This window comes from Galleria mellonella, unplaced genomic scaffold, assembly GCF_026898425.1.
Source record: "Galleria mellonella isolate WM207_F2 unplaced genomic scaffold, CSIRO_AGI_GalMel_v1 utg121, whole genome shotgun sequence".
NCBI lineage: Eukaryota > Metazoa > Arthropoda > Insecta > Lepidoptera > Pyralidae > Galleria > Galleria mellonella.
This window is the reverse complement of record NW_026441983.1, coordinates 2540889-2558519: the sequence shown is the minus strand read 5'-3', so window position 1 is coordinate 2558519 and position 17631 is coordinate 2540889. Positions and strand designations below refer to the sequence as shown.

At 40.2% G+C, this 17631-nt stretch overlaps 1 protein-coding gene across 1 annotated transcript in view; it reads right to left on the bottom strand.

Annotated features, from left to right (window-relative positions):
- Positions 1-207: 207 nt before the first annotated feature.
- The window catches only part of LOC113510113 (pantothenate kinase 3), a 54096-nt gene continuing 36672 nt past the window's right edge, over positions 208-17631 (bottom strand). Inside the window, exons 3-12 of the mRNA XM_052899025.1 lie at positions 16789-16868; positions 15836-15948; positions 14742-14920; positions 13442-13615; positions 12808-12951; positions 12111-12262; positions 11503-11679; positions 8775-8910; positions 7400-7515; positions 208-6118 (exon numbers count right to left, since the gene is read on the bottom strand). Of these exons, the coding sequence (XP_052754985.1) occupies positions 6019-6118; positions 7400-7515; positions 8775-8910; positions 11503-11679; positions 12111-12262; positions 12808-12951; positions 13442-13615; positions 14742-14920; positions 15836-15948; positions 16789-16868 (1371 nt within the window). The 3' untranslated portion in view covers positions 208-6018. The remainder of the gene's footprint in view (positions 6119-7399; positions 7516-8774; positions 8911-11502; positions 11680-12110; positions 12263-12807; positions 12952-13441; positions 13616-14741; positions 14921-15835; positions 15949-16788; positions 16869-17631) is intronic.

The window sequence follows — 17631 nt, the reverse complement described above, 5'->3', positions numbered from 1 at the left end:
AGTGGTCCCTTCATCGTCGTTATACCCGAAGTCCATATATATATATATATATATATATATATATATATATATATATATATATATATATATATATATATATATATATATATATATATATATATATATCACGGGAAAGGAAAGGGTGGTCCGTTCTATGCCGGAACTACGGGTAAATCCAACTGGAGTGGTTAAAATAATAGACATATATGTAATAGATGGTTTATATTTCTAATTATATATATATATATAATATCAGCCCTTGACAATTTCTTAACTGCATACAAGCTGCGCATACAGCGTGAACCCTGCTTTTACATTGTTTACAATATTATAGACGGATCCAGAATATTTATAAAAAAAAAACATTAAAAATATTAAGAGAATATAAAAAAAACAACGATAATACGATCGGAGGAAAGGGATTGTTAGTAATGGAGACTGAGAATCCCATTGCTAGCAATATACCCAACCAGGTCGACCTCCTCGCGGTTCCCCCTGGAAACTATCATGGTTAATTACTGATGAATTCATCATGATGGTCTAACTGGCCTGTTTTCATTCTCATCGATCACCCTTCACTGGTGCTCCGCCAGCGTATCCCGTTAGCGCAGGCGGGGTTAAAAATACATAGGATGAGGATATCTTTTCGAATTTATACATATACATATAGTATATATATATAGTCTGGATCCATCTTAATAAACATATTTTTAACTACATACACAAAATAAACCTTTACAAATCTGATCGCGGTATGTATGTCCAACATCCATACATACACTTCACGTCTATCAAATGGGGTAAGCGGAGGGAATGGAAAACGACCCGCTTTCCATATTTATTTATGGTATTTTTAATCTAGTGAAATAATGTAAAAAATGGTATTACTTAAAGGGACCATCACAGGATGAAAAGGCAGGTCAGTTAGCCCATCGTGATGAATACATCTAGAATTCAGCACGATGCTTTCCCCCCAGGACCATCATAGGAGAAGATACTATCAATAGAGAGGGGAGGCACTGTTAGTAATGCGGACTACCAGTGCCATTGCTAGCAATATTAACAGGTCAACCTCCTCACGGTCCCCATGGAAACCATCAGACCTACCCCCCGACGATCAGGTTCATAAAGGCACCTGTACACTGTTGTACCGCGGAGCGAATGTTAGGGCACTCACACACTATCTAAAATAACCGTCCCCGTATAAAATACTCGAGTTACAACCGGCACTTAAGTTGAGCGATTAAAAAGATTTATTTTTAAATGGCCCGCGTAAACGATACTGTTGCAAAAAAAATTTTTTTTTTTAATAAATGAATATATTTTTTTTTATCTTTTTTTATTTAGAGGCTTTTATCCTATAAGGATATGTCGGCCTCATCGTGCCCTAATTTTATAAAATACAACTCACATACTTGAAACATTGATACATAAATAAATAATACATAATATCTATGTAGTCTATTTTCATAAAGGGAATTATTGATACAAAAATATAGTAATTAAAGATTTCGCCATTCTGGAGTGTGGCTCTGCGTATATATTTGAAAACAAACCAATCTCCCGTCTATTGAGACTATATTACTGTATCAATACTTGCCTTTGTGTTTTGTATTTCGTACATTCGGATATCGTATGGTGAACATCATCCAATGTGTTACAAACATCACAATTCGGATTATTAACCTTTTTTTTTTATAAGAAAAGCGAATTTTGCCAAATGAATACAATTTATTTGCATTATACATTTGTCTTTCCTTTGAGTAATATTTTTTTTTGTATTTTCCTAATTGAACTGTCAAGTCTTAAAATCATTAAACGAAATTTCTAATGTAAGTAGTATATTCATTTATTTTAACATTTATTATATAAGTAGGTCGGTATTATATGTATTTATGTAATATTTTATTATATATTTTAATATTTTATTGAACTGTATATTTGTTTATGTATTAATAGTTGTAGCACTTCAGCTGCTCGCTAACGACATGCTTTCTCACTGTACTGCGTTGACTGGAAGAGATCTCTGTCAGAGATAAGTCCACCCTTGCTCACAACATTTATAAATACATTATTTTATATGTAAGTTACAAGTGCAATAAAGAATATATATATAGAAGACTATCATCTTTGTGTTCTCATTTGTTTGATATGTATACATAGTACAGTAAGACGTTGGGTCCTGCTGTCTCATTCTGTCTCGTGCATGCGGTAGCGATAACGTGTCTATCATTCACTAATATATTTAGCACGATATTATACTACGCAATACGGCGCAAGCGAATTGTTTCGCTGTTGGGCAGGGTGCGTGTTAGCTCAAACAGTGTCCTGAAGACAATTGCTGACAAAATGGACTGTCCCATCGTAAAATATTGGGTGGGACAGGTTATCAATGCGAGAGCGTTACGACCGCTCATTTACTAACATAGGTTAAGTCAATTTATAACTAACAAAATGGGCCTTATGTAGTCTGATTAAATAAATATTATTATTTTTTGAATTTTACTAAAATTCTCATCTTCCCTCTTAAGGAGAGGAGATGGCAACTAGCCCCCGGCAGAAGCACAGCCGGCCGGGGTTCAGTGCCCCAGGGAGAGAAACCGGCGTACAATGCGGGCAGAATCTAAGAGCACCGCTTTCTGCATCTTTCCCGGGAGTGAGCCGCCTCGGAATCCCAACCGTCTGAGATGTTGTTCCAGACTGGTTGGGATAAGACCGTTCACCGACATAACGATTGGGATGATTTATTATTATTATTGAGTCTAGACTCTCAGAAGCGATGACGTTGTATATTAAAAATACCTCTCCTGTCTTTAATTGAAAAAAAAAAGGCACTAAAAGTACTCTTTCGTTTGCGCAGGCCATAAAAAAATTATATGAACTTTCATTAGCAAAATAGCTAGTTACGTTAAGCTAATTTGATCCTAAATAGTACATATAGAAGGTTCATTTTAATTTAAAACCGATTAACGCCAAACTTATGTGACGGAATAATAAATACCTAACCATAATTATATAAATTCAATAAATTATAACAGACATATCGTCACAGTCGTAGAATACTGACGGATCTGACAAATATTACATATATAGATCCGTCGGTATTCTACCACTATGACGAATTACAAACTTACAGTTTTACCAACATTGTAGATTTAACAAAACGTGTTGACCAACGTAAATAATTTAAATTTCTCGTCTTTTTCCACTGGCTCTGTCTTAATATTTTTTTTTATTTCCAAATTAATTATAATAAATAACTTAAAAAAAAATTAAAAGCAATCAAATGTGAAGAAAAAGGCTTTGGCTTCGACAAAATAAGATAAAATACGAGATACTTTTATTTTTATTCTGTAATTCTAAATTCAAAATGTTTTTAAGACAAAACTTTTTTTTTTAAGTAAAGAGATATCACTTAGAAAAAAAAGCTACGAAACATGACAAAGGAACATATAATTGGTAAAACTGTAAAACTGATCGGATGTTCGAGTTTAAATTATAAAATATTACAAAATCTTATAAAAATTACCTTTAATTTTTTCTTTCTCCGACCAGAGATTATAATCGAGGCGAGATATTGCGTCATACGCAAAAAGAATTCATACAAAAACACAAAAAAAAAAAATCTAAAACACAATTAAAAATATAATTTGCGCAAAGGAAACACTAACACTCAGCCATTTTGGTTTGCATAGCAACATTGTTACGCCTTATTTTTTTTTTTTGTATTATTTTGAATTATATAAAATTTACGTGCAGAGTTTAGCATCGTTTTTAAATGTAAGGCATACATACCGACCGGTATTATCAACATAATGAATAACTAAAACAAGTTTCATTTAAGAAACTTCCAAACAAACAATCATAGGACTTCAGGCCAATAAATTTGAACATACACATGTCTTCCATCTCGCTTACACCCCAATAGGAATAGCCATAAATAGAGAGAGATGTAAAACAATAACGATTTATCCTCCATCCCCCTTACACTTAGCGGTTATGTGTAAATAAAGTTAAATTTATTGGCATCAAACCTTGGTTTCCACACTTTCATTGGACTAAAATAATAAAATTTTATTTAAAATTCAAAATATCAGCGCGTTCTTTTTACCATAGATAATGTACTATCTATAATGTTTTTTTTTAATTTGCAATGTAAGCAGGCAAAGGTTACAATATCATACAGCTTTAAGTTTGACAAATGTCGACATTAGAAATAAATGTCGACGCAATTGAAGTTAATTTTATTTTTTAGTCCAAGTACATCTCATTCAAGTACATAAAGGAATTCTTGCAAAACAGTCTACAATTAGAAGGAGTAACTCCACTGCGAATTTTCATCTCGTGGTTTTTCGCGCCTTTATCAATAGATATTGGATTTTTGTTCGGATTTTCTTCCCTCTTTAATTAATTTATTAATCCCCTTATTCATAAATCGTTAAACCTCAAATATATTTTAGCTATTTAATTGTTTCGTCCCTTTCTTTTGGGCTAAATTCTCAATTTGAATGAAAGTGACAAAACACTGTAACAGTTAAAGTTTGCTTGTTTGTTCTATTGTACCGTAAAGTCTTAAATTATAGGATAAAAACTCATTCTTTTAGGACAAAGTTCTTAGAAAAAAGAATGAGTACAATGGCGGACTTATCCCATAAAAGGGATTTCCTTTGTAGGAGATTACAATTTTTATTAAAATGGATTTGGGTTTAAATATATAGTTCCCGCGTGTTGAATATTAGTTTATTATTAAGATCACTTCTGCGACTTTTCTCTTCCTATTTATTATAAACTTTTCTCACTTTTAAAAAAAATTTTGATGACATTATTTTTCTTCCCATTAACTGGATATTTTCGCGCCTTTTTGCCGCTTGTAATTGTAATTATTCTCACCTATTATTCCCCTACTTACTTCAATTATTTATTTATGTTTTTCATGACTTTTTAAAATATTTTTCCTAGTACAATTTATTATACATTTTTCATAAATATGTTACAGAATCTCGGTATGGTGATAGTGTAAAAATACATCATCAATAATAAAATAGCATCATGCTTTCTGAATCTCATCATCATCATCGTCATTCTCTTGTCAACCATTAACTATCCACTGCTGAACATCATTTCTTTTTATCACCGAAATACCTTAAAAAGCAGCTAAGCCAACAGAAAAAAATCTAAAATAAAAGAGAAGGAAAACTCGACATGAGTCCCTATGCCAAACCGTCTGGCAAGCGTGGCAATAGTAGTGAAATTTTATATCTAAATATCTAGTATCAGCGATTTCATTTGTAGTGATTTTTAACAGTCTATATAACAGTTTAAATAACAGTTGTGACGTATGATTTCACTTAGCGTATGATATTTCACCAGTTATATGTGAAATATTCCAAGCGTAGTGAAGATACGACTTTATAAGTAAGACTTTACTTGTAAGAGATACGATGAGAAATTTATGCGCAGAAAAAACGACGCGATGAAAATTAACAATAAAATTAATTCACCCTTATCTCAAGTCTATATCTAAAAAAATTCTTTGTCTAAACTCAAATCATACAAAACAAAGTACATACTTTCTTTTCTAAAGTCTACTTTTATGCGGATTTTTTGAGACACAAACAAAATTTGGTAATATTTAAAAACCTACGAATACGGGGGCTTATTGCACTAACAGTATTGGTCACAAAATTAATTTCTTACGCATATATTATAGCATTGTTAACAAAATATGTTTTTATTTTTAACTGAATTTAAAAATAAAATTCAGCCAATAAATTACAAATATAGCGCCACCTTTAAACTGGCTATAACATGGAACTGTGACCAAAAATATAAAAATAACTATAACCAGCTATAACTAGTTATAGCTGGGTTATAGTTAATTATAACTAGTTATATCTTGTTATAACTGGTTATACTGCCGATCACAGGTGACCCCCAGATTAGTTTACCTACGTTACCATCCTCTCCTCACAGCAAACAGCCACGTTTCGGCCGAGACAGACTTCAGCAGCGACTTGCTCATCTCTCCTGATCGGGCTCGCATGAATTCCTCGCTGCGTTTTGTTTCTTCTGTCGTTTCATATCTAAATTCAGGAGGCAGCCTACAGCACCAAAGTAACTGAAATGAAATAATATACAAATATAGTATTCCAATAAGTTGGTTCAGAGAATGGCAGAATTGGTCACCGCTCGACATCGACAGGGAATCTATCCTCACACTTTAGAACCAGAATGGTCATGCACAGTGCAGTTTCAGAGGATCTTCTTCCCACGAACACTCAGGATGTGGAGTGACCTTCCTGCCGAGGCTTTCCCTAGAGACTACGGGATAGGATTCTTCAAAAAGGATGTATAAAGGTTTCTTAAAGGTCGACAACATGCGCGATCCCTCTTTGGCGTTACAGGCGCCCAGACTATGGTAAACCCCGTTTACCATCAAGGCACCGTATGCTTATTTGCAATCATAGTAGTATAAAGAAGTTTTTGTACCTTCTTTTCCTTTCGAAATAGGAGGGGTGGTGGGAGGAGGGACAAAAAGAAAATAACTTTTTAGATGCGTTTTGTTAAGACTGGCATTTTGTTTGTTTGTTTGTTAAAACTTATTGCCTAAAGACAAATAAAACAAATAAAATTCTTAAACTCTTTAAACATTTGATTGATTTTCATGAAAGATCTTTTAATACAACTGAAAATTACTGAAAAACTGACGACCCACTTCATAGAAAGCGCTATGGTATTTCTTTTATGGATTATAATGGAATAGTAACCCCACCCGCGCTATCGGTATACACCGGCGGGGCATCAGTGAGGCGTGATAGGTGAGGATGAAGCAGGTATCGGTATACCTACCTTTTCATCCTCACCTATCACCCCTCACTGGTGCCCCGCCAGTGTTTACCGATAGCGCAGGCAGGGTTGCCATTCCATTATCGTCCATTAAAAAAAAAACCGCCGGTGAGAACTAGTGGAGTATATACCAGGTATTCGTGATGAAAAAGAGCATAAGCAAATTTTTTCCCCGGTCACGTTAAGGTCAAAATTAACTATTATATTTTTAAATAGTAAATAAATAAGACAGCTGCTGATTTTCACCACCGTACAACCCGCCACAAACTAAAGTTCCATCTCAACCATCTGGACGAGTGGCGGTCCTCCAACGTGCGTTTTTCAAGGCACTTTCTTCCACGCACAACCACTCTTTGGAATCAACTTCCAGCAGCAGTATTTCCGTACCGATACGACATCATAACCTTCAAAAGAGCATATTCCTTTTTAAAAGGCCGGCAGTACACCTGCGATGCCTTTGATGTTGCAGATGATCATGGGCAGCGGTAGTCGCTTACCATCAAGTGAGCCGCATGCTCGTTGGCCCCCCTGTGTTATACAAAAAAATACTCACCCCTCATGTTCCAAAAAGAGCGCCTTCAACGCACCCCGGGACCAGTACGACATCGCGTACGAGAGGAGCTTCATCGATAGCGGGTTCACTCGCAGGAAGTTGCCGCAGAACACGACCTGGTGATGAGGTTATTATTGTTAGCAGCCGACTTCCTAACAGCATTTATAGAGGGGGGGGGGGGAGCATTACTAGATTTTTTCTATACAACTTAGAATGGCAAACAAGCTGACGGCCCAACTGATGAAAAGTGGTAACCGTCGTCTATAGACATGAGCAGTACCATAGACACAACAGAGTATACTGATTCGCCCATGATACCCCCCATGCGTTGCCATTCCTGAGGACTCAGGTGTTATTCCTCTGTACCCAGTTAATTCACGCCATATCCCACCCTTCAAACCGAAACACAGCCATGCAAACACAACTGCTTCACGGTTGAAACACGAATGGATATATATTTATATATGAATATATATTCTTTAAACTATAAACTGTGTCCAATATATAATCTAGTAATGTAAAATTTGTCATTGACAAATAATTGACATATCAAACATTTTCTATACACTAGCCTGCTATGAATTGAGAAACATAGCAACTGATGGTGTATCTTTCATTCTCTTTTTACTAATTATATTTGCGTAAGAAGAAAGGAGGCAAACATGTGATTTACAGTTTTTATTTTATCATTCCTTCTATGTAATTCCTTGTTCTTAGCTATTTACTAATAGCTAATTACATTCGCTTTGTTCATTTCATACGATCGTTCATTTCATACATTCGTTCATTTCATACATTCTTTCATTTCGTTTATTTCATACATTCGTTCATTTCATACATTCGTTCATTTCGTTCATTTCATACATTCGCTCATTTGGTTTATTTCATACATTCGTTCATTTCATACATTCGTTCATTTCATACATTCGTTCATTTCATACATTCGCTCATTTGGTTTATTTCATACATTCGTTCATTTCATACATTCGTTCATTTCATACATTCGTTCATTTCGTTCATTTCATACATTCGTTCATTTCGTTCATTTCATACATTCGTTCATTTCGTTCATTTCATACATTCGTTCATTTCGTTCATTTCATACATTCGTTCATTTCATACATTCGTTCATTTCGTTCATTTCATACATTCGTTCATTTCGTTTATTTCATACATTCGTTCATTTCGTTCATTTCATACATTCGTTCATTTCATACATTCGTTCATTTCATTTATTTCATACATTCGTTCATTTCGTTCATTCATACATTCGTCCATTTCGTTTATTTCATACATTCGTTCAAATCGTTCGCTGCGTTCATTTGGTTGGCTCCATTCCCCGTATCCGCTGCAGTGGCAGTGCATGTGGCCGTACCCGCTCGATGTCCTCGTTGCAGGCGCACAGCCGCGCGATGGAGCCGATGTTGTTGGTGATGGTGACGAGCGTGGCGCGCGCCAGGTCCTCGCGGGACACCTTCGCACGACGCTCCGCCGAGCACATGTGACCGAAGCTGCGGGGAGGGACGCTGTCTTACTCATGGGACGGTCGATCACATGGGAACACGAGACGTGGTCGAGTTCCAATGTGTGCGGGTTACCATGGCATTATCACCCATTAAAAAAAAACATACAAACGTATATTTGTTGTAGTCAAAACTCTTAACCAGTCAAAAGTACTATTGACTAGCAAAATCTACTTTTTTTTCAAGGTTTGCGGTACAGTATTTAAGACATCCCGTCCTCGCTATTGGATACGGGTGACGGAATGCCTATACAAGAGGGTACATGGTGGGCGCAGTTTAGACGCAATATTTGAGGAGCATTAGGAAGGCAGGTACCAGAGGGAGACTTTGTACAAAAGTCGATTGCTTGGGTACCTCTGTCCCATTCGTGTTTTAACCGTGAAACAGTTGTGTTAAGCATAGCTGTGTTTCGGTTTGAAGGGTGGGATATGGCGTGAAATTACTGGGTACAGAAGAATAACACCTGAGTCCTCAGGAATGGCAACGCATGGGGGGTATCATGGACGAAACGGTATACTCTGTTGTGTCCATGGTACTGCACATGTAAATGGGCGACAGTTGCCACTTTCCATCAGGTGGACCGTCAGCTTGTTTGCCATTCTAAGTTGTATAAAAAAAAAAAAGGTACTACGGCCGGATACTGCAACAAAAGAGTATGAGGTCGGCCCCCGAACTGGCCTCTGCTGTCTACCGGTCTCCAGTTCGAGGGACGACCGATCACCGGCCGTAAGAGATGACGCAGGGCGTCTATGAAAACACACCAGTCATGTAGTTGCATTAATCTAAAGTACTTTTGACTGAACAGGTCGGTCAAAAGTGGTTTTAACTGGAAATTATTGGTTATTAGTATTTTTGACTGCAAATTTGCGGTTAGGTTAGGTTTCTTTTTTTTAAAGGATGATAATGGAATGGTAACCTCGCCTGCGCTATCGGGATACGTTGGCGGAGCCAGTGAAGAATGATAGGTGAGGATGAAAGCAGGTCAGTTGGCCCATACTGACCAATTTAACAAAAATTAACCACGACGATTGCCAGAGCGTGGAGGTGGACCTAATAGGGCATATTGCTAGACAATAAAGAGAGACACTGCTGTCCATCCCTCGCCCTCCCTTAGTCGCCTCTTACGACACCCACGGGAAAGGAAGGGGTGGCCCATTCTACGCCGGGACCACACGAAGGTCGCACTTTTGTCTACGACGTATAATATTAAATCTTTTTAACGTATCCAATGTAACTTATGTACAATAAAGATATTAAAGTGCAATTTTTTTTGCCAAAAAACAAAGTTTATAAGACTATCTTTCAATTTACAACCAATGGCGTAGCTACCGGAGAGCTAGACGGGACAGTACCCCAGAGTTCCCAAAATCAGAGGGCCCTCGAACTCGTTCAAACTATAAGTTGAACTAGTGAAAATTTCTCCCACATTCGTAACATACGAGTACATTTTTTTTTATACAACTTAGAATGGCAAACAAGCTAACGGCCCACCTGATGGAAAGTGGTAACCGTCGCCTATAGACATGAGCAGTACCATGCACATAACAGAGTATACTGTTTCGCCCATGATACCCCTCATACGTTGCCATTCCTGAGGACTCAGGTGTTATTCCTCTGTACCCAGTAAATTCACACCATAACCCACCAAATTCAAACCGAAACACAGCCATGCAAACACAACTGCTTCACGGTTAAAACACGAATGGGACAGAGGTACCCAAGCAATCGACTTTTGTACAAAGTCTCCCTCTGGTGGAGGATGGATACATAAATCAAAACCCCCCTCCCCTTCCTATCCCGACACTATGACCCGCAAAAAATCTTGCATAAAATCAATACCTCCATCACCGGTTAATCCACACAATAGTATATAGAAAAACACACTTTATGCCAATACAATAAGGCCGAATTTCGAAACCAGATAGAGTACATTAAAACATTACCGATAGAGGTCCCGTGTATGAGGGTTTTATCGGTACATACAATACATTTAAGTCAAAAAATAAGGCAATATAAGTTATAGTAAACGTTCTTTATTCATTCAGTCAGTGAGAAAGTCACCTTAATAAGTCAGTCAGGGAGCCTAACACCTACTAACAGCCAGCCGTCAGTCAGTGAGCGAGCCAACAGCCCAGCCTATTCCCTGTTGACGACCAAATCCGCCGAGCAGAACGTACCTCGCATTGTCGTCGTAGATCGTCAGCCGTGTTAGTAATTGGTGTTGTTACTGAATCAGTCAGCCATGACAACACGTTAGGAAATTAAATCGACGAGTCAGTCACTGAGCAGTGTCAGTCAGCGAGCTAACCTTTCAGTCTCATTGCTTACCAATAAGAATATCATACCAACCTATATAGTTAGATTAACATATGAATTTATTCAGTCAGATATATAAAGGTCTGTCAGTCGGTTAGCCTAGTCAGTCAGACAGTAATTTGTCAGTAAGCCAGCGGTCAGTCAGTGAGCCAACGGTCAGTCAGTGAGCCAACGGTCAGTCAGTGAGCCAACGGTCAGTCAATGAGCCAGCGGTCAGTCAGTGAGCCAGCGGTCAGTCAGTGAGCGAGCCAACCGTCCCGTTACCTGCTAGCGACCAGATCCCCGGGCAGGCCGAACCTCGCGTAGTCCCCGCCGTATATGTCGCGGACGAGCTTGTCGACGGTGGTGTTGTCCCCGGAGGCGGCGAGCGAGATCGCCTCCTCGAAGCTGCTGCAGCCGGTCAGCAGGCAGCACAGGCCGAGGAACGTCCCACCGCCAAGACTGGAACATTGCATTTCAATCTATACTATTGTTATAAAGAGAAAAGATTTACCCCCTTATTCATAAAAACCAAAACCTACTGCTATAAATCTATTTTAACTATTACACTGTTTTGCTATGTCAGCAGGTAACCTGTTCCACAGTTGCGCAGCACGAAATGTAAACGTTTAAAAAAAAATGCGTCTTGCAAGAAGGGAGTTCTAAAACTTTGGACTGGAACAGGCAAGCACGCTTGGGACGTGTGGGAGGGGGCAGGATTTGAAACTGATTTGAAACAGGATTCTTTCATCTATAGAAAATTATATTATTAATGAATAACATAGGCATACATTCATTTTCACCTATCATCCCTCACTGGTACCATGCCAGCGTATACCGTTACCATTCCATTATTATCCTTTAAAAACATAACCCTGACAGAACCCGAGTACCTGGTGCCGCTGACGCGGTAGTAGTCGTCGGGCGCGTTCACCACCAGCATGGAGACGCCGCTGCCGATGTTCACCAGCAGGAACGGGTACGGGCTGGAGAAGTCGAACGGTTTCCGCACGTACATACTGAGCGCCGCCTCCGAGTACGGCGGCTGCGGGGATGAACACAGAAAGATAAAAAATCATAAATAATTTTTTTTATGCAACTTAGAATGACAAACAGGCTGACGGCCCACCTGATGGAAAGTGGTAACCGTCGCCTATAGACATGAGCAGTACCATGGACATAACAGAGTATACTGTTTCGTCCATGATACCCCCATGCGTTGCCATTCTTGAGGATTCAGGTGTTATTCCTCTGTACTCAGTAAATTCACGCCATATCCCACCTTTCAAACCGAAACACAGCCATTCAAACACAACTGCTTCACGGTTGTAACACGATGGGACAGAGGTACCCAAGCAATCGACTTTTGTACAAAGTCTCCCTCTGAAAATTCAACTTTGGTCTTGTGGTCCACCTTGGAAACCATTATGACTAATACTTAATTCATTTGTCACGATGGACTAACAGACCTGCTCTCATCCTCATCTATCACTCTTCACTGGTGCCCCGCCGGTGTATACCGATAGCGCGGGTGGGGTTACCATTCCATTATCATCCATTAAAAAAAAAAAAGAACCAATAGATAATTACGGAATCGGTGGAGGACTGGTGCACGGGCTGCTCGTCAGGGGGCGCCCAGTAGTAGCACTCGTGCGAGTTCATGCTGTCGGAGAACAGGACGCCAGCTATCAGCGCGTCCAGCTCGTCCATCTTCGACAGGCGCATGTTCACTTCCTGCAATTCAAACGGACGGCTGCAGACCAGGCGCGCTCAAACTTGATTTGCTGGTGATCTACCTCAACATTACAAATATGGTTAGACTATAATCGATCGACTCTGCATGTGTTTTTTTATACCAACTAATGAGGTGGCAATGAAGCATTCGGCCCACCTGATGGTAAACTGTTACAGTAGCCTATGAACGTCTGCAATTCTTGGGGTATTACGCGCCGCGTTGCCGACCCGAAAGAAACCTCTTTACCACCTCCCCTTAAGAAGAACCCCATGCCGTAGTCTCTTGGGAAAACCTCGGCAGGGAGCTCATTCCATAACCTGAGCCCATTCCATAATCTGAAACTATCATATATACAAGTTATATATATATATATATATATATATATATATATATATATATATATATATATATAGACCGTTCATCTGAATCAGCTGTTTTCGTTTCGGCCAACCTGTAACCCCCCTCTGCCCCCACCTCTGTATAATGTACCTTAATGAAATCCTCCTCGAACTTGTAAGCGCCGCCGCCGGTCGCGTATATGGTCTTCACCAGGTCGGCCATGCCCTTGGAGCGCGCCAGCTGCAGGAAGGCGCCCACCTCCGACGTGGGAAACCTTATGAAGTGCAGCGTGCCGCGCCTTCCTCGGATCGTCACGTTGTCCATCTGGTGAGGTGGGCAGGTCGTCATTTATTTTATAAACTGACTTTAAATTACTTAACACTAGCCGTTACCTGCGACTCTGTTCGCCCGGGATGTTTTTTTTTTTTATGAATGATAATGGAAAGGTTACCGCGCCTGCGCTATCGATATACGGTATATCAGTAACCTCCCCGTGATCCCCCTGGAAACCATCGTGCTGAATTCTAGATGTATTCATCACGATGGGCTAACTGACCTGTCTTTTCATTCTCACCTATCATCCCTCACTAAACCCCGCCAGCGTATACCGTTAGCACAGGCGGGGTTACTATTCCATTATCATCCATTCTCACCTATCATCCCTCACTAATACCCCGCCAGCGTATACAGCCAGCACCTACTTAGCTAGTTACCATTCCATCATTATCCATCCTCACTTATCATCCCTCACTAGTACCCCGCCAGCGTATACAGCCAGCACCTACTTAGCTAGTTACCATTCCATCATTATCCATCCTCACCTATGATCCCTCACTAGTACCCCGCCAGCGTATACCGTTAGCACCTACTTAGCTAGTTACCATTCCATTATCATCCATCCTCACTTATCATCCCTCACTAATACCCCGCCAGCGTATACAGCCAGCACCTACTTAGCTAGTTACCATTCCATCATTATCCATCCTCACCTATGATCCCTCACTAGTACCCCGCCAGCGTATACCGTTAGCACCTACTTAGCTAGTTACCATTCCATTATCATCCATCCTCACTTATCATCCCTCACTAATACCCCGCCAGCGTATACAGCCAGCACCTACTTAGCTAGTTACCATTCCATCATTATCCATCCTCACCTATGATCCCTCACTAGTACCCCGCCAGCGTATACCGTTAGCACCTACTTAGCTAGTTACCATTCCATTATCATCCATCCTTACTTATCATCCCTCACTAGTACCCCGCCAGCGTATACCGTTAGCACCTACTTAGCTAGTTACCATTCCATTATCATCCATCCTCACTTATCATCCCTCACTAGTACCCCGCCAGCGTATACAGTTAGCACCTTCTTAGTTAGCTACCATTCCATCATCATCCATTAATAAAAAAAAACCTTTTTTTAAGTCGATTGAAAATATCCACCGACCTGAAGGTGAACGTCGCGGCGTCCTGTCTTGCCGTACGCCGAGTTCCTGGTCAGGTACCGCCTGATGTTCTTCAGCACCTCGGTCTCCTTGTCCAGTTCGCGCCGGTTCGTCTCGCGCGGCTCGAAGTACACCAACTTAGTGAGGGTGCCGCCGATGTCCATACCGAACCAGGGCATCGCTGGAAACCATCATAAGGAAAGGAATTGTTAGTAATACCGACTACCAGATGCATTGCTAGCAATGTACCGTTTTTTTTATGGGTAAAAGTGGTATAGTAACCCCGCCTGCGTTATCGGGATACGCTGGCGGTGCACCAGTGAAGGGTGATAGATGAGAATGAAAACAGGCCAGTTAGCCCATCATAATGAATTCATCAGGAATTAACCATGATAGTTTCCAGGGAGAACTGCGAGGAGGTCGACCTGGTTGGGTATATTGCTAGCAATGGGATTTTCAGTCTTCATTACTAACAATCCCTTTCCCCCCGCAATATACCCTGTTAGGTCGCCTTCCACGTGGTCCTCTCTGGAAACCATCGTGCTGAATTCCAGGTCTATTCATCACGATGGGCTAACTGACCTGCCTTTTCAGGGGCGGAAGGTATTGTTAGTAATGGAGAGGTTAGTCCTTATTACTATCAATATTTTATTTTATGCAACTTAAAATGGCAAACAAGCTGACGGCCCACCTGATGGAAAGTGGTAACCGTCGCCTATAAAAATGAGCAGTACCGTGGATATAACAGAGTATACTATTTTGCCCATGATACCTCCAATGCGTTGCCATTCCTGAGGACTCAGGTGTTATTCCTCTGTACCCTGTAAATTCACTGCCATATGTGCCGGCTGTGTTTCGGTTTAAAGGGTGGGATATGGCGTGAATTTACTGGGTACAGAGGAATAACACCTGAGTCCTCAGGAATGGCAATTCATGGGGGTATCATGGGCGAAACAGTATACTCTGTTATGTCCATGGTACTGCTCATGTCTATAGGCGACGGTTACCACTTTCCATCAGGTGGGCCGTCAGCTTGTTTGCCATTCTAAGTAGTAAAAAAAAACTAGAAAATGAACAATTAATACATAATACATACGTGGCGTGTTGTTGTCGGGGGGTGTAGGTGGCGCTGGCTCCGCCATGTTGGAGTTCTGATTGCTCATAGGCGGCGAGTACGGCGAATGTCTCGCTCGTTTCAACAGTTTGTTCCTACAGTTGGAAAGAGATGGCATGATTACAGTAACATATCAGAGCGAGACAAATAGACAGGTCATTAAAAGAAAATATTTATATTTAAATAAACTCAGTTCGGAATGTAATTTTAGTTGAGAAGAACAGACAAGAAGCACAGCTATTGCTTTTTTAACATAACATGACAAATTCATATTAATAAAAGAAAGAAAAAAGCTACAACGGTAAAATCAATAAAATTGGGGGAAACGGATTGTTGGTAATGGAGTCTAACTGACCCATTGCTAGCACTACACCCTATCAGGTCTACCTCCACGCAGTACGTCCTGGAAACCGCGTAAACGATTCTTGTTGAATTCGTCACGATGGGCTAACTGACCTGCTTTCATCGTCATCTATCACCCTTCACTGGTGCTCCGCCAGCATATACCGTTAGCGCAGGCGGGGCTACCATACCATTTTCATCAACCAAAAAAAAAATTGGTTGCCAGAGGGAACCGTGTGGAGGTCGACTTGATAAGGGCGTATTGATAGCAATGGGCCCGTCAAACTCTATTGCTAATAATCCCTTTCCCCCCAGATGCTGGACGTTACTATTTCATTCTATCACATGGACGAAGTAGCGACAACAATTCCATTAGTAGAATCGTTTATATTCTATTTAGGTAGGCAGGATAGATAGATAGATATTCCTTATTGTTTCCTCCAAAAGATTACAATAGTAAACTTATTATAAATATAAACAATTACAAGAAATGATCACAGTGAGAAAACAATGGGCGGCCTTATCGCTAAGAGCGATCTCTTGCAGGCAACCTTTGGATGGAGAGGAGTAATTATAAACAATTTGATAGTTACCTAGTGAGAACTGGAAGCGGCGCCGCGCGGCCCTCCCGCCCGCACGCCGCAAGGCACCCCTCACACCGGTGAAGGCGCATCTGCACATAGGAACATTATTTTAATTAAGACAAAAATATATTTATTTAACAAAGTACCATAAAGATGTATGACTTTAGCCCTGGGGGGTGATATTGGCCCAAAATTGGTAAAAGTTTGAACCTCCCGCCAGACGGATCTCGTAGTCTTTACCGGAAAAGTACACGTGGCAATCGATAGATAGAAAAAAAAAATTGTAATAACCTAATAAAGACAAGTTGTTTTTTTCTTTTTTTAATGGATGATAATGGAATGGTAACCCCACCCGCGCTATCGGTATACACAGGCGGGGCACCAGTGAAGGATGATAGGTGAGGATGAAGTAGGTCAGTTAGCCCATCGTGACGAATTCAACATGTTCACGATGGTTTCCAGGGAGAACCACGTGGAGGTTGACCTGATAGGGCATATTGCTAGCAATGGGGCTGTCAAACTCCATTGCTAACAATCCCTTTCCCCTCAATGAGGACAAGTTGTTGATTTATTTGATGAAAAATTGTTTTTCTTACCAATACAAAGATTTGTGGATTATTATGTTTTTTTTTAATGGGTGAAAATGGCATGGTAACCCCGCCTTTTTTTTGTTTAACGTGTGGAAAACCTTCAGCAAGACCGTCCCATCTGCCGGAGGGAAGGCAGCTGGGATGTGTGGGATTCGTAACCACTAAAAACCACACGACGTACCTCGAGGCGCTTATGTTGGATCCCGGGTTCCCGTTTGTACGACTACCGAGTATCCAACGCGACGGCCCGCCCTGTAGGTGG